At 37.7% G+C, this 18,394-nt stretch overlaps 2 protein-coding genes across 2 annotated transcripts in view; both read left to right on the top strand.

Annotated features, from left to right (window-relative positions):
• Positions 1 to 4,747, top strand: part of LOC309874544 (myosin-IIIa-like) — a gene marked incomplete at both ends in the record, with an annotated part of 40,234 nt that extends 35,487 nt beyond the window's left edge. Inside the window, 2 exons of the mRNA XM_082752792.1 lie at positions 3,259 to 3,335; positions 4,598 to 4,747. Of these exons, the coding sequence (XP_082608918.1) occupies positions 3,259 to 3,335; positions 4,598 to 4,747 (227 nt within the window). The remainder of the gene's footprint in view (positions 1 to 3,258; positions 3,336 to 4,597) is intronic.
• A 10,447-nt stretch (positions 4,748 to 15,194) lies between these two features.
• LOC309875222 (myosin-IIIa-like) overlaps positions 15,195 to 18,394 on the top strand; it is a gene marked incomplete at both ends in the record, with an annotated part of 58,144 nt that continues 54,944 nt past the window's right edge. Inside the window, 2 exons of the mRNA XM_082754370.1 lie at positions 15,195 to 15,199; positions 16,534 to 16,633. Of these exons, the coding sequence (XP_082610496.1) occupies positions 15,195 to 15,199; positions 16,534 to 16,633 (105 nt within the window). The remainder of the gene's footprint in view (positions 15,200 to 16,533; positions 16,634 to 18,394) is intronic.

Genomic DNA, 18,394 nt, shown 5'->3' with positions numbered 1-18,394 from the left:
TTTGGTTCACAGTCCTTTTTAGGAGGAAAAGTCACACAAAGGGGATTCTTTGTTAAGGGAATGGACACTGAAGGCACAAATGAAAGCGGGTTGTGGAAGAAGTAGCCAAATGCAGTGAGATACATAGTGTGTAGGCCCTTTGAGGTGGCTTGTGTGTTTTTATTTACAGATGTAGTGGCTAGAGTGCAAGAAATGCAGTCTCCCTGCTGTGTGCAAAATGTCAATTTAGCAGAATTTGCTGGGGCTCTCAGTTCCCCCATTAACATCAACCAGTACAACGTGCATACTTCTGTCACAGAGCATAATCATAAAACGGTGTTGTACAGCCTCCCAATTTAGATCGGAACAGTGTCTGCTCAGATCGGGTGCAAATATGAGACAAGTCTTTCCTAATAATAGGGAGATCATTTCTGCCCTATTTTTCCTTTGTTGAATGCTAAGGTCATAAGTAGGTGGCTTTACTTTTGGTTTTATTCCAATATGCCAGTTTTTGTAATGAAAAGCTTGTCTAATACTCGTTGTGTAAATTTGTTATTTTTCTTTTCTTTTTTTTTTTTTAAATTAGTAAACTAATGTCTGAAATAAGCAAGTAAAGTAAAAAGTATACTTTTTCCAAACATATGCACATTACTTTCTTTTGGACATTAGAAAAGATACTGTAGTGTGCATTGATGCTATTAATGCATTTATTTATTAAGCCATTCGTTTTCATAAGATTTACAATTTCTGTGTAATAAAATATTGCTTTGTGATGTATTTTTAAATCTCCATAGAAGAATATCTGACTCCTTTTGCAACAAAGCAGTAGTAAAGGAGATGGAGGAGGAGCAAGATGTTATTGTTAGAAAATGTACAAGTTAAAAAAAGCTGGCCAGCTATATGCTTGACTGGTTACTGAAATGCTAGAAGAAATGTTACTAAGTGTGGAATTACATCATCTTCTCCCCATACAGAGAAAAAGCCCAAGGAAATATCATTTTTCATAAGACCTACACTCCATAATCTGAAATGCCACTTTAGTGCTAAGAGCAATAGGATAAAAACAAACAAACAAAGCCCACCAAAAAAAAAAAAAAAAAAAAAAAAAAAAGCCTAAATAAAGTAGTACTGAACAATTCAAATTCAATCAGCTTTTTACTGAAGTAAAAAAATGGGGAGGGGGGGAGGGTTCAGAAAGGAAAAAATCCTTCAGTTTATTTAATACTTACAGTTCAGAGAGAATAAATGTGCATAGACAGAGAAGATTGTGCACATTAATGTTCTTTTTATATTTGGCTCCTTATCTCCACTGGAAGTTATGACACTGGAATAATAAAAATTCAGTTAGTTCCTGCCTTTGCCTGCAGATCTAAATCCCAGCTCCTGTTCCAAGACTACAAAAAAAAGAGCTTAGCATAGGAGACTCCCACAACATCTAAAAAGAGACAGTAGCCTCCTTTCCCTCTAAAAGCAAGAGTCACGTAATGATGTCCTTTTGTATCACTACGATGGTGACAGACCCGTGGTGATGTGTGCTTACTCCTTGCTTTCTGAATGATGTGTTTTGCTGGAGGCTGGGAATAGCCAGAGACTCTGTGAGCCAGAAGCCGGACGTCAGACAACTCTTCAATGTAGCAAAAACAAAGCCCCTGCTCAGCTGAGCTTGAGGCAGGGTTGATGGACTTTGGGCTTAACCTCAGATTTTCCTGATTTCCTTGGTGCAAACACTGTTTTGGAATTTCTACAGGTATGCAGAGAGGAAGAGATTCAATTGTGTCAAGCCTGGAGTAAAATAAAAGGAGGCAGCCCCAAAGGCAACAGTTGTGTTTCTCTCAAAGGAAGAGGCTGACTTAGAAATCAAGATCTTGTTGCCTTATTTTGGGCTGTTATATATGTTTCTGTGTAGACAAATGTAGAAAATTTGTTGACCAGGGCTGAACTTTAAAGCTGAGCTTTAGAGCAAAAAGCAGATCAAGCCCTCTATGGTTTCTTGACTTCCAATTGAAAACAAATAAAACAAACAACAACAACAAAACAAAAACACGCTTCTATCCAGATAGAGTTTAGTGAGAGTGTTTCCACTGGACAGTTGATGTGAGTTGCTCCTATTATAAAACCATGGGGTTTTCAGGAAAGTAAAGTCAAGCATACTGAAATGAGAAAATGCAACGTGTTAAAACTGGCCAGTGGTGCTCAGTGAAGCTTCACATTTCAGAAAACAAAATGGTACTCACAGAGTGAAACTGAAGATTTTTGTTTTCTGAAAAAGAAAATGAGCTTATGTATGAAGGCAAAATAAATGAGCTTCAATGTCAATCAGAGTAAGGTTGGAAAAATGAGTAGAAAACAGTACCTTTCATCCCATCCTTGATATTGGCACTTCAGAATATGATTTTGCTGGACTTCATAGTTGGCTATGACTCATAAATTAACATAACAGTTCAGGCCTTGCTAGCTGAAGGGCTGATTTTCTCCACATTGTATTCACCCCTTTGCACACACTAGAGGTATTTCCAACCCTTACTTCCATGCCACTTATATTTAAGGCAGGAAATGGGTGGCAGGCAGATCAGAAGTTCACTGTAGTTCACTAGAATTTCTAATATTTCAGTGTGTCTTTTACTCTAAAACCAAAAAGAATCTTTTGATTTCAGAATTCACTTTCCAACTCATGGCCTGAAATAGTTAATTCCTTAAACTACAGCTCATGTTGCAAAGCTGATTTGCAGGCATTTGATGGTGCTTTGAGAATGGGGAGACTTCTGTTTTTGTAAGCATTTTGAAGTTTCACTATTTTGTTGTTTTTCCTTTATGGTAGAACAGCTAAAAGATGCAGATAAGGATCTATAGTGCTTAACCTGAAATATATAAATAATGAAACCAAGGTCTAGTGTCAGTAATGAGCTTTAAAAGTAAAAAAGAAATAGTGGGATGTAGATTTTTTAACCTCATGAAATGCTTTACTACTCTCCTAAAACAGGATATAGAAAAACAGTAATTAGCCAGTCAAAATATATGGAGTCAGATTGCTAATAAAACTTGCACTTGGGACTAAATCTCAGTCCTGCTGAAGTTGCTGGAATCAAAGGATGTGCAGAACCTGAGCTCTGTACTTTTGAGCGTTTGGCCTATAGCAGAGAACTGGAAAGATAACATTGAAATTCACCTGCAAAGAAGGTCACAGCATGACAAGACAAGTCAAGGATGGTACCATTCAGAAGAATTGTCTTGGATGGAAATAGCAGTTGCTCTGATGATAGCTTCCCTTCGTTCTTCCAGGTGTGTCTGCTCAGCTGACCAGCACTCGTCTCCGCCGGAACACCTCCGTGGGTACCCCGTTCTGGATGGCTCCAGAGGTTAGATTCAAGTTTCAAAACATTTTGTCAGTGGCATTCAAGCTGCCACATTCTGCATTTCTGCTCTGTCTCTATCTTTCTTCCTGACTACTGCACCTTTCAAAAGATATTGCTATTTCTTTTGGTGAAAATGTGTTTTTAAGCTATATTCTTAAATGTTTGCAAGGATTAAGTTAAAAGGGTCTTTATTTTGAAATTAAAAAGTTAAAGTGAGGGAGTGAGAAGTTGAATTGTTTACTAAAATGTTAAAGGGGAAAGAGTACTACCCTTAATCCTTTCCAACTTCTCAAACTATGCCAGGGATCTCATCTTCACTTGGAAGGAAGGAGCCTAGGGTGGTACTGCGATATGTTATAACTTATACTTTTAAATTTCTACACCTGGGCAGTTTTTAACACAACCTATTCATAGCTGACAGCAAGAAATTAAAGATGTTATTTTGAATAAATAAGATGCATTGTGCATCTTTGGCAATTTTTCCAGCCTGAAACTGAAAAATATAAATACACATTTTAAGATAAGGCAGGACAAATTTTAGTTATTAATAAGCCTATGTACTTAGTCTCTTTGCGTGCACACAAACACATGTACGCACACATACATATACATCCGTTTATAATACATGAAATTACTCTGTCTATATGCATGTATTCTTATAAACATGCTCTATTTATACACATTTGCCTAGACCTGTAGGTAATTCAGCTGGCATTGTGAATGAAACAAAATGTATATGAAATTAAATATATTTGCTGTAATATCTGGTAGCAACTACATTCTTGATAAATTAGTTTCATCTTTAAATTGTCTGAATTGGCTGAATAAGAACCCAAAGGGAAATAATGAAATCAACTCCTGCCTTCCTTCTTGTTTCACTTTATACAGGGAGCAACATAACTTCATTAGTTCTTTTTCAAGAATAATCCACAGATAAGAGGTTTATGTTTGCTGAGTTTCCTTTTTCTTCCCTCAGCCATGGGTGCAATTTTCCACCTTCAACTAAATAAGCTGAGGATTTACACCCTTTTGTCAGATCAGAGGACATCTGACTAGATAACAGGCTGGTGCTCACAAAAGACCAACTTTCTGTAGTTTTAACCTTGCTTTTTCAGCAGCAGGGTTTTTTAACTTCCTAAACGTGTGCAGTTCTGATTATTTCACCCACTATCTCCATCCTGTAAGAGATTCCCTCAGCTGTGGGCATGCTGTTAAATTCAGATATCTGACTTTACAGTGACAGACCAAGTCTTTTCCTCTAACAGGTGATTGCCTGTGAGCAGCAGCTAGATAGCTCCTATGATGCCAGATGTGATGCATGGTCCCTGGGTATTACTGCAATAGAGTTGGGAGATGGAGATCCACCCCTTGCTGATTTGCACCCTATGAGGGCACTCTTCAAAATACCAAGGTAATATCTTGATGTGTTTATTTCTTGCCTGGTTAGGATGAACTTTAGCAGGTACTTTCTTCAAACTTAGACTATTTAAGTATGTACAATTTCTTTACATTGTTTATACTAGAAGGTTAGAAATACTTTGTCCAGATACATTTTCTGAAGGCTCAGATTCAACCATGTGCACCCATTGAGAAGTTCAGAGATGATTTGGCTACGTTTGAGACAAAGGCATAGTTTTTTGCTCTGTGGACTGTTGCCCAATGTGCACAAGAAGAAGACTCAGCTGAGTCCCATATACCCTGTTCACACATATTCTCATTCTGCAGATGTGTTGTGATAGGAATGTAGAGACTTAGTGGGCCAGTGTGGAAAACAGGCCCCACAGCTGTCCTTAAAAGTTATCACATGTCCTTTGAAGCAAGGTGTTCCACCACTCACATAAATGTAGTCCCCTACCTTTCATTAGCTTGTGCTGCTCCTGCCAGCTTCAGTGTTGCTGTCCTCAGGCAGTGTATCTACCAACTTGTTTTGTACTTTCTTTGAAGCTGGAGATAAAAGTACTCAAAGTACCACTTACAGTGTTTCAAACAACATCAGTCTCAAAAGACTATAGGGGATGATCATACAGCAGCTAGTGGACTTTACTCTAACAGCTGAAGTAATACCACAACATTTGAGACCATGTTGCATATATGTGTTTCAAGTCCTTTTCAGCAAAGTCACCTAAATTGGTTTTAATTACCTTCAGTTTTAAGAAATCTTGGCTGACTTGGCACTGAAGCAGAACATGAATGCTCTTCTCACCTCTATTTTCTACTGAAAAAGCAGTAAAAACTTTTGTGGCCGGTAATTTTGGCTAGACCTTAAAAAAAAACATCAAGCTTATACCCTTAGAAATACTGTGAGCCTACCCTTTCTTCCTGGAGCAAATAAAAGACCAACACCTTTTAAACTAGTTAAGAAAAATGTGGAAGTGCTAGAGTTAACATCAAGCAGCACTTGAAGAAAGCAGTTACGATGACTAACCAAAAATAGACAGAAAAGGAGTCACCTCATATGTAGTTGATTCCTTTGGTCCAAGTGACTACACTCAGTAGAAATGGCTTTTCGGAATTGAAGAAGACTGTTAAAACAATCAGAACCACATTAACACCTAGAATAAACAGTTTTAACTCAACAGCCAAGAAAAAAGTATTTATCTGCAGTATATCTGTATCTAGTCCTTCAGCTGACTTCTGATTATCTTCTGATGAATCAGAAATAGTTAATAAAGAGTTACCTTCTTCTGACACTTTGTTCAGCAATCTGATTAAATCAGTCCTTCTGGGAAAACTTAAAATAGATTTTCTTTTAAAAATTCTCTTAAGAAAGTATATTGTTTCAGGCTCGAAAAGAGAAACTTGCCATTATAAGTGAATAGTGATTAATGGTTTCTTATTTGCATTTCTGTTTATTGATTAATTGAAAAAATACAGTAATTCTTAGCTACGCTTGGTAGATCATCTCCTTGCTATTTCTTCTTCTTAGTTATGTAAAGCAGGAGAACCACCAAGGTATTGTGTCATCTGCCCATGCTCCTTTTACCAGTGGAAATCAATATCTTTTTTTTAGTGGCCTTCTAAAACTCATTACTCAGGCTGCCTCCACACATTGTTTTTGTCAACTGAGTAGCTTATTAACTTATTGTCACACTGACCTTTGCAGGAATCCTCCTCCAACACTACAGCAGCCTGAACTGTGGTCATCCGAATTCAATGACTTCATTAACAAGTGCGTAACAACTGAGGCCACTGTAACTGAATATGGAATGTGTAAATGTCAGGTGTAAAATATCATTGTACTCTCTGTGGAAATGCGTTGCTGCTAATATTTTTCTTACTCTGCTTCCTTAAATTGTAAAAAGGAGAAAAGTTTTGGGTGGGTGTTCTTTGTAGATAGATATGTAACATTTTTCATGTTAAGCTTTTGCAAAAAAATGAGCTCTAGACTAAGTGTCTCAGATTAGCCTGGACACTTTAGTACATGAATGTAAGAGTTTTACCTAAGGAGTAATCAACATATGCACTCCTAGATTGCAATTGTAGTTTTACTTTGTCTTTCAAATGAGGCTCCAGGTTTGAAATGTGAAATAACATGCTAACACACTTGATATTTATGTTTTTCTTGCAATTTCTTAATTTGAAGAATATCTAGTTTCATAACGTAGTGATTTAACTTCTTAGCCATATCAATTCTGTGAAAACTTCAAGTTTCCAGTATACATCTGTTATGATTAAGATGGATGTATTTATTATGAAGGTATGAGTGAACTACAGACAGGCACTTCAAAACTTATCAGTGAGCCCTGAATGATCATACATTTTTTCTGTCAGCACAGGTGCTTGACTAAAGATTATGAGAAGCGCCCAACGGTATCTAGTCTTTTGCAGCATGATTTTATTAAGCAAATTGAAGGAAAGGAAAACGTGCTACAAAGGCAACTCATGGAATTTATCGATGTTCATCAACAAATGGGAGTCACTGAAAAGGCAAGGTAAAAATAGCTAAAAAGTAGAACAGTTGTGCAGCCTCTATACTTTCACTGTTTCCAAATGACTAGTGCTCAGAGAAAAAATCACCTCTTATAACTTCAGCTGACTGAAAAATAAGGTGTTTAATTTGGGGGACCCCCTGTAGAGCCAATGCAAAGCAAGGGACATCATGATTCACATGTGGGACGAGACAATCTTTAGAAGTGCTCCCCTTTTTCCTGTGACTCTTAGCAGTCTTAGCAGATTAGCTATCAGAATGCTAAGGTTAGGTGAGATGAATGTTTTGAGTTCTCTCACATTTCCATGGTTAATGTTTTGTCTCAGTATGCTAAAAGTAAGTAATCAAGTTCTTGCAAGAATCAGATGCTACAGACTGAGACCACTAATAGTGGTACCAGGATTTGATTTCCAAATTAAAAAATATTTTATAAAATGCTTGTGTCTTATTGAGTAGACGTTTTCTTTCTTCTACTAGCGTTTAGTAGTATCAATTCTGCATAAATCACTTGGCGCCTTGTGGCTTTTACTTCAAACAACTGAAAATGTCTTGGCTCAATATTGCAATTAATTAAAAAAAAAAATCCACTACACTAACATAGTGTGTCAAATGTGAAATGCAGTAGAAGATTAGTATTGATATACTGCTGGTGTGATGTCTGCTGTGCTTCAAGGTAAATGATGATAGATGTTTAAAATATTACTAAAATCTGCCACATTTACTTTTACACATATTTATAGTAACAATATATAAGACAGTCTTCAGTTCTGATCTTGGAGAATTTTATGATATACTCTGTCATTTGAGGATAATAATAATAATAAATATATTTCTAAATAATTTTTCATGTTCAGGCTTTTTCAGACTCAGTGGAAGTGGATGTGAAATGAGCAGTAGTTTCTCTTTTCTGGCATTTCTATGAAAACCTATGCAATTGACTTTAAATTTAAGTCTCAGACTGGATTTGTATGTTCTGTATGGTTCATACTTGACATTTGCTTAATCCAGAAAGACTCTGAAACTGAAATAAGCTCGTTAGATAGTGCTGAGCACTCAAACAATGCCCCAAACTTATATATATTTGTATATTTATAAAACCTGGGACAATTAAATGTGGTAAAATAAATCCAAAACCCTAAGCAATATGAACTTAAATCCTGATTACACCTGTGAGACTCGTCCTTTCAATGCCTAAGTCATTTTTGAAAATCAAGCTTCTAAGACAGTTAAGTATTTTGAGCTTTTTTACACATTTTATAAAACTTATGTTTTCTATCAAGTCCTATTCTGTTTGCTTGTTCTTTCTTTTCCCTAAAATTCTTCATTTTTCATCAGTCAAATTACATGAGTTTTCTTTTCCTATGCAATCCAAGCATAAAGAAAGTGTCCCAATTTGCTTGTGCATAGAGCAGTCAAATGGCAGGGGAACAGAACAATATGTTGGCACTTCTCTCTCCTTTTTAGACTGTGCTTTTCTAACTGACTACTCTTCATATGAAACAGAGTTTAAGGAAGTATATTACTATAAATTTCATTTGCATTGATTTAACTAAATCTTTTCCTACCTGAGATCTAGGTACTATGTTTCAAGGTACTATGAAAGACTGCAAGTTAAAGTCACATTTTACAGTCACTGTACATTTAGTCACTTCAGCTTTAATATGTTTATTGAGTACATTTGTAGGAAGATTGCCTTTTGCAAGCAGTGAATGTATAAAAAGATTAACTATCTCCCAGAAACAGCAAGAATACCCATTTTAATATCTATTGTTATCCCTGTATAAGCAAGAACAGCAGTAATTGTTTTCCAGTCACTGCAATTGTAGTAAGTATAACATTTCACTTTAGAAGAAACTAGAATCCCAGGCCTGTAAAGGATGTTAATATAGAACAGCATTTTTTTTCTTCTGTTGAACAGTAAAAGATTGTACAATGATCTCTTAATTCAGTCATTGTACTTTTCTAAAGGTCTTTAAATCCAAATTTGACATATCTTCTGACCTTTAATCTGCACAGAGCAAATGGTGTAAGCAGAAGTCTGTACAGAAGTGTCAAGTGAATCTCATTCAGAGTCAAGACACAGGCTGTGTAGTGACTAGTCACAGGGCTTTGTTTTAAAATCTCCTGGCTTTCTTTTCTTGATTAGTCTGTTCTGGGACTGTTTATACACTGCTGTGTTAGGGCCCTACTGTGGAATTCTTGAACTTTCACCAGTTGCTGGCAACTTTCCTTGTAATGCTCCATCCTGATCTCCATCTGTCTCTCTCAGTCCCTAATTTGAAGGCAGAGTTCTCCTGCTGGCTGTCACTGGGAGGCAGGTAGCTAAAGGGACTAAAGAACCCTTCCTTCCACTGAGGGGAGAAATCCTCTTGCTTGTGTAGTGTTATGTAAATGGGCACAGTGTATAAACTCAAGAAATTTGGCTGATTTTTTAGTTCTGTGGTTCTAAGAAACTCAGTAGGGTTGGCTTAAAGTTGAAAGTAAGGAATCCAGTTATTTTCTCAGTATGTGTTTCCTCTCCTCTTCAAATTGCACTTTATTAATACTTTTCTTTTTTAGTTAAAAATAAAAAAAGAGTAAAACACTTGAAAATTAACAGCTGAGGTCCAGCCACTGGGTCTTCCCATGTTCACTATTCTTGTTTTCACTCAGTATCTCATCAATCACCCTTCTTGACCAGTGTGCCTAAGTGTAATTTGGCTCTGATTGCCCCCTGCAGTGGCAGTTTGTTGTGGTTGTGATATTGTCTTGTTGCTTGCTAAATGTGTGGTTGGTACAGTTCAGAGAGAAGAGATCACGCTAGGTTACGGCACATTCTCAGAGGGTGTTTTTGTTTGTTTGTTTGTTTGTTTGTTTGTTTGCAGAAGGCCAGATCCTCAGATAAAATATTTGTGTACTATGTCTGCTCAGGACGGGTTTGTAATCTCTAGACAAGGTGAAGTCACCTTATAGTTATTCCCATTAGCATCATTGTTCCTGAAGTATTTTCTAGCATTTACCATTCTTTGAGTTATTAGGGCATTGCACCAGGCTGTTTTACCAAAGGTGAACCTGGTTTTAGATAATTGTGCTGCATCCTTTCCAAACACCTAGCAAGAGAAACAGATCACAGAAAATAAGACAAATTCTACCATGAAGAAACAGTAACCTCATTTGAGCCTTAACATTCACTTTTGAGCACTGCTTAAGTTTCCCCTTGATTTTAGCCAATCCCTCAATCACATACTTATATTTTTCTAAGTCACATGTATAGCCACTAAAAGTTATAATTACTGATCAAAATAATTATTAGAAATGAGTGCTGCAGCATATACCCAAAAGCTGTTCTAAAAATACACTTCTCACCAGGCCAATTGAGGGGAAAAAAAACTGCATTGTAAAGAGTTTTACTTTGCAACAGAAATAGCTGTCTTTGAAATGGCCTTCAAGAAGTGTCGCATTTACACCTGACAGTCAGGCTTGCAATACTTTCATCTTGAGTTGTTTGGCTCTCTTAATCTTGACTGCTTTTACAATAATCTCTGCAGAAATATGCAATGATTAGTATAACGTGTATTTCCTGGGAATTATGACTCATTCCAGAATGAGCTGTATATGGGAGGGATATGCACTGCACCTAGATTTCAGCAATCAAGTAGACCCCAATTATCTTTATATGCCCTCTAAATAAATGTGGGAAAGAGGCTGGTTCTGCTGCAGAGTGATTCACAGCAAGGACTTTTGGCTGAGCTGAATTACTCTCCTAAGAGTTTGTCCTGCTGTGTTGACCATGTAGGGATGAAAATTCAAAAGTACAGCTAAACAGTTTAACTGTCTATTTAACTTTTTAACTCACTCTGTTTAACTCTTTGGAAACTTCAGGGAGGTAACTTCATAGAAATTCACATACGAGAGCTCAAAGAGGCTTGTCATTTTATTCACCAGTATTAAAAGCAGAGTGCCATATCATTTTCTTCCATGACTTTCCTTGAGTGACTGCCCAGACTAGTGTGTCACTTATTTCTTGGGGGTTCCCTTGCTCTTTCTCTCTTTGACTCATCCTGCCAGTTGAAGCAACTGATAACAACCCTCAAAGCTAAATTGTGCAGGGCAAAATGTAGCGGAGAGTAGAAGGTCGCCACACTAGCTTGAGGAAGGTAGTATGAGGAGCAGAGTAAGACAGCTCACACAGAGTCTAGTACTGACTCGGTCAAATCTGTAGCAGAGTAAGGGATAAAACCTCAGGCTTTGGAGTTTCAGACTAATCCTGGACCACTTCAAGCCACTTCTTCCTCTCCTGTGGTTCAGAATGGGTTTTGTTGTACCAGCAGGGTGTGTATTACTGCAGTGAGGATGCTCTTGTGTAGATAGCTATGCTGTAAACTGCTCTCAGGCAATAAAGAGTTTCTGGCAACACAGGCCTTTGAATAAGCAGATCACCAGTCCTGTGTGCTTCCAGGTAATACCCATCTCCAGAGCAGAATAGGAATGTGGTTCCAGTCTCCTTCCATACAATACAATGGACAGCAGTAATGCCTAAATGGAGAATAATTTAACTCCTGATGCAAAACAGGAGAAGAGAATTCCTCCTGCTTTTAGGAGGCTCCCTTAGAGTAATTCACAGTTGCATCAGTCCACTTGCTCAGCAACTCATTCCTCCTGCAGGTGGGATACCTCACCAGGCATTGCTCATTTTTGAAGCTTCCCCATTGCCCTCTCAGCATAGTTCTGAATGTCAAACATGGGCCCAACTCATGAGGGCAATAAAGAACCAATCCAAAACAGATATTATAGATATCTTATTTACTTTGTTAAGAACACACATTTTTTCCTGAAATTTGCCAGGGATACAGCCATTCATTGAGCCTACTACAAAGGGCCAGTAATCTACATGTTTGCAGGGCATGGTAAACCAGCAAAGACTCTGGCAAACTTTGTACTGAGCCAAACATGACCCATCTGGCTGGACATGGGCCACCTCTGAATCAAAAGTCCTGTAGCTCTGCTTAGCAGCAGTGTGTTCTCAGCAAGATTGCATAAGTCTGAGCACAGCTCCGAGTGGAGCTGGTGCTGTGCAGTCACTTAGACACAGAGGGAGCACAGGTCTGTCTGCAAATCATTGTGCACATGGAGTTGGAGTTTATCAGTACATTCTTCTAAATTCAGATTTTGCATAGATGTAAGACTGTAGTTTTATTTGAGTGTATTTCACCAGATACATCCATTGCAGACATAATTTTGATTTTAAATCTGAATTAACGTTGCTCTTCACAGGCTCTACAGAAACAGAATCACCAGCAATTACAGATCCCATACAGATTTCTCTGTGTTGCTTCTTTTTTGTTTGACACTTGTAATATTTGTAACAGCTGGGAGGTGTACAGCTGTTACTACCTTCCTGTTACAGAAAACTTGATTATTTTTAGTTTCTTCTTTACACCCAGACTAAGGCCAGCCCTTTTCTTGTCACTTCTTAGACTGTAGATGATTCTCCAACCAGTTTCGGCAGAGAGTTCAACAGGGCATCATGAGTCACACTTCCCTTTTCATGGTATTTTTGGAACTATCAGAAATCTCTTAAATGCATTCTGACAATGCGAAGAAGAAAAAGCTGCAGTTCCCTCACTTTGATTTAACTGAATCTTGAAAGACAAGAATGGGGGAATGTGGAGGACACACAGGAACAATGCTGCCTAGACTCATTTTCTTGTTCATGCTGGGTTGATGTTTCTGGTCTTTAGCCGCTTCAATTGCTTGCTGAGCACGGCTGTGAGATCTAATGCCTCCAACAAATACATTCTGATCAGAACAGAGAAAAGTGCTTATTTTGGTTCATAATGTCGATGTGCATGATGGTAATGAAATTTCAGCGTAGATGTCAACAGCACTGATGCAGGGTTTTTTGAGTGGTTGCAGTTTTAGCAAGTGAAGCAGTATAACTGCCCTTGAGGGGTCTGTGTCCTTTGACAACAAAACAGAAAAATATTGTGTTCTGCAAATCTGCTGCTCTGCTGTACTCTGAGAATGGGAAATATAATCTGGTTTAACAAGCACTACTGTTCTCATAATGTCAGATGAAGAGGATTACATGAGAATCAATTTTATGTAATTAAACTCCTCTGGCATAAATAAAAATTGTTTTCTTAAAAGAAAAAAGAAAAAAAAAAAGTTAGGAAAAGAAAAGGCTCCATGAGTACAGCATTCCCCTCTCCCTTCTTGCAGAGCAGTTGTTAACCTCCTACATTAAATGAAAAAGGTAATTGAAACAAATCTTGGGAACTATCACACTCCCACTGGTGCACAGTAACATCTTCCTCTATTCAGTGTTTAAGAAGTCCACCAGAAATGGAAAACATAAGTTAATAGATGTCTTGTTTTGGGTTGTTCTTTGGCGATGGATAAAACAGAACAGCAGAGCTTGACACAGTACTGCAGTTCCCACACCTTTCCCTTGTGCAAGTTGATAAGTCTTTCTCAAAGCCATGGTGATATTAGATGCATCTTCTGGACATAAAATGACCTTCTTGCAGGAACAAAGGAGAAATTGCTTCAGCTGCCCAAACTTAAATTATCAAATGAAGAGGATAAACAAGAGGAAGTATAAATAGAAGAAGCCTGGGTTACAAAGGAAAGAGGTTTCTGTTGAGGGGATAGGATTTTGCCTGCAACTCTGGCTTTGAATGCAGTGATATTCTTTAATGGTAAATGGAAATCAAGCAGTGGCAAGCCATGCAGGGCTGAAGAGTCAATTTAAAGTTTAATATTACCACAGTCTTTTTAATATAACTTGCGGCTACGTAAAACCAAAAGTTGTCTCACGGTGCTATTGCAAGGATACATGTACAGTACTAACAGGACAGCTCTTGCAGTACAGATGGGTTCCAAAGGAAATGGAAGTAAAGACCAGATCCAGAAGACATTTAATTGCTTTACATCAGGTCCATCCCTTTCAATGCTGCTTGCTTGTGTGTTTTCTGCTTCAAGATATTTGAATACATGCAAAATTAGAGCCCAGTTATGGATTCATTGCAGCAAAAGTTGCTTTTGTGTCTCCCAGAGATACACTCTCTTCTTGACTCTCTCTGTTTATTTGCACTGCTTATGTGGAAATAGGCACATGCATTGCATGTCACATGTTGCATGGTAGTAATAAGGCTCTGTTACTGGACTGTGTAGTAGTCCCATTGCTTTTTCACCTCTGTGTAATTCAGCTTCACAATCATCATTACAGCTGAGTCTCCAAACAGTCTTTTTGGCCTGTAGTAAATACTAAAGGAAAGAAAGCATTTGGAAGGGGATTGCTTTCCTGCACAAGTCCAGGGTCCTAATGACAGTATGAGAGTAGTCTGCAAAATATCCAGGAATAAAACTGGCAAAATTTGCCTCCTGTCCTCCATCAGTGCAGTGCAGATTCTGTTTATCCATGTTGTTCATTGTACTTTCTGGACACTGAGCCTCCTACCCACAGCCTTGGGTACTGGGCTGTGATACTGGGACAAAGACCATGAAACTGTGCTGGCTCTTGCAATGAAGTCTGACACGTTAGTGTCTGAATCTTAAGGCTGCAGCATTAGTCATCTGTAGTGGCTGGGAAACTCCTGTCTTTGTGCTACAGACAAAGGAAAGGCTCCAGTGATAGCTGACACCTGCCTGAGAGAGGAGGAAACTGCACTATTACTGGCACCTGGGTAAGGACAGGCCGCTCTTTCACCCTCAGAGAGCGATCATTACAGACAAGAGAAGCTGAAAAAAATGCTAGATGAAGTGCACTCGTGCCTGCACTTCCATCACTCAGATCTTGGTTACACTCACAGTTTGGGAGGGCATCATTTGCCCATTTTTTCCAGCCCATCTTCTGGCCTGGCAATCAACAAATAATGCCAACTGGTGCCTGCTTCACTTTCTGCACCTGCAGCCCCGTCAGCAGACAGCCTGCCTGAACTGAACTAGCACCCATGAAGTAGGTGATGTGGATGTCGTCTGTTACCTGCAGTAAATCTTACTGTGAGAGTTCAGAAGATTCTTAGCTTCTGTCAGCATCATGTTTATTCATTCTAGTTTTCAATATCAGTATCATTGCCTCTTTCTCCTGTCCACTGCTACATATATTAAAGGTCTTGTCTGGGTAGAAAACATCTGTCTGCTTTTACTTGTGCCAAATGTCAAAATTAAGGGATTACCCTGACCTTGTCTGGAGTTGAGGTAAAAAGTGATTGTGTTTCATACAACACAGTTCCTCTGCTGTCTCAGTTTACCAAAATATATACTCAAGGGGAGTGAGATCATATCAGGAGATTCAATTTACTTAGTAGTCTTCTGTCATATTGCACATCTTTGATTTTGTTTTTGAACTCTCCTGTTACTTACCCAGTGTCCCTTTCCTGATTTTCCTCCATGTCATAGAGCAAGTATAATTGACATAAATTGTAAATCTATTTATTGCTGTTTTCACTGAGTTTAGCAATGTCTTTTCTTTTGGGTAGACAACAATCCAACTTGGGGGGAATGTTCTTGCAAATTTCTGTAAGACTACATAATTTATTATTATTATTATTATTATTATTATTATTATTATTATTATTATTGAAAGGGAGAAGAAATTTTATTTTAAAATAAACTTTATTGAAGTTTAATCCTGATAAAGAGATTTGAAGTTTTGAAATGCTTCTTTATTGTGTACACTTTCTTTCCTGTGGAGTCCAAGTAAATTATTCTGGGTCAGGATGTATTTCGCATATTCCAGTGTTTCTGTAGCACTTTTCTCAACAGTGCGACCATCTCAACCAGGCTTTAGGGCACTGTCATTACTAAGCTAGATATGTTATCATCCTGAATGCTTTTTCTGCATAATTTTTACCACGTTATTTCATCATACACCCCTGTTTTTGTCCTATCCATAATGTTTATGTGGGTCATTTTTCTTTTTAAAGACAAGTGCTAGAGTTTGACTGTTATATCCTTTATAAATATATTATTATTTTTTTATTTTTTTCTGTACTTCATAGCTCCAGTCCTGCATCTGATGTAGGCATATGATCAAGTAGGGGATAGTACAATGAAAAAGTGCTTAATGGTATCAGTTGTGGGATCAGAATAGAAATTTTTAATTCTCAAATACAGATGTGTGTTGTATCAAAGAAAAAAAAAAGTCCTGCTTTTCAAACATCCATGTTTTTGAGTTTGGAGCAATGGAAAGGTGGAATATTTTAGCTGAATTGCAGTCAAGATGGTTACAGATGCAAGATCTACTCTGTGTTTCCTTTCATCAAAAAATTGTATGTCTCTCTTTTCTAGGTTTGAACGTATTCATACAAAGAAAGGGAACTACACTAAGTCACTAGTTTCAAACCAAGAAGAGGTAGATGATTTAGCTACCCTGGAGGTACTGGATGAGGTAAGAACATCCTTTTTCATGTTTCCTGAAGAAGTGTAATCAGGTATTAAATCACAGTGATGAGCTTGATATTCAAGTTCATATATACATGTATTACCACATTTCAATGTGTAAGTGTACAATAGCCATTTACTTGCTTATGCCAAACATCTTAAATGAGATTTTCTGTGTCCAGAGTGGTTCTAACTCCATACTAAAACTTTCCCTGCAGTCAAAGCCTCAGACTGAGCAGTATAGTAGCACCATTTGATTGACTCGATCTGTATCACTGGATTTTATTCCAGGAACAAGCACGTTCTCATCTGTTGCTTAGACATCTAGTGTTGTCCTAGCTAACTGTGGCTGTTTCCTAGGCTGGGTTCCCACTGACTTATTTTGGTGTGGAGATGCACTGACATCAATTTATGTCAGCTGAGTCTCTGACCTGTCAATGCCTTCTGTTGAACTTTTGACTTGGTGGTTGATAGGAATCTCACTTGTTTGTCAAAGGTCAGAAGTGACTCCACTATGTTCAGGGAAGCACATGTAAGAAAGGAGGGAAATCTGTTGTGTTTATAGCGTAAGTTTCAAAACCCCAGAGAAGAATCAGGCCACAGCACATTATCTGCAGGTCATAGAGGCCATCAGTAGTTGTAAACAAACTGTCATTTTTCCTTTACCAGGCTGTTCATAGGCTGGTGCATACTATAATTCACATCCTCCTTTCCATAAGATTTCTCTGGTACATTGTATCTTTGTCAGTCCAGAATACTAAATGTGGCTCTTGAGCTGGTAAGTTACCTAAAGTGAACAGCCCATGGAACTTCTTCCATCATCCAAGAGTTTAGTAATAGTAGCTTAATGTTTAGTTAATGTAATTGAGCTAATCCAGGTTTCATCTGCTTCACAAAGCTCAGTTTTAAGCATTTTTGTATTAGGTATAATCATATCCTATCAATACTGCTCTTTGTCTTTGGCAATGAAGTGTATAAAAAGTCTAAGCAAAAGAGAAAACAAAACAAAACAAAAATAAAAAAACAACAGACAAGCTGAAAGTGTATCCTATCACCTCAGAGGTGAAACATTCTCAAGAAAGTCCTCAGGGAATCACCACCTAAAGGCATCATTTGACTATGTGGTATTTTACACAATCCGATCCAGTTTATAACCTCTTTCATACATGAACAACAGCTTCATAGAACTCCTCAAACCTCCTCAAAAATAAAGGAATAAGGTCTTAATATTTTCATATATAACTCAGTTTTCATATATAATTCAGTTCATATATAACTCAAACCAACCTCAGTCTTGAGGTTGGTTTGAATTTCTTCAGCCAGATGTATGTTCTGTTTTGATTGGAAATCTAACTAGGCCCTTTACATGCTCAGCTATGTATGTAGACTGTTCAGGGTAAGTTTGTCAATGGAATGGTTATGCCAATAGGGGGGCTTTTTTTTTTTTTTTTCCTTGTTTCAGAGAGAATTGTCTTTGCAGGAATAGAGACTGATTGTTAATAATAGGTAGTCAAATCACAGTAGAGACTGGTTGTTAATATAGGTAGATAACTGATTGCTTTCATTAACAGCATCCAAACAGTTGAATAACTGTGTCCTATCCTAACTGGCAGTAATGTTAGGGCAGCTCTAATGGCAGTTATGAACTCAAGCATAAGGCTTTTGCTCGATGAGTTACATGAAGCTGTAGTGTTAGAAATTAACATGGGATTGTCACATGATAAGCTTTGATTAATGGAATTAAAGCACTAATTATTAACTAATTTTT

This window comes from Aythya marila (assembly GCF_965140915.1).
Source record: "Aythya marila genome assembly, chromosome: 2".
NCBI classification, from domain to species: domain Eukaryota; kingdom Metazoa; phylum Chordata; class Aves; order Anseriformes; family Anatidae; genus Aythya; species Aythya marila.
The sequence above is the reverse complement of the archived record's forward strand: the minus strand, read 5'-3'. Positions and strand labels throughout refer to the sequence as shown.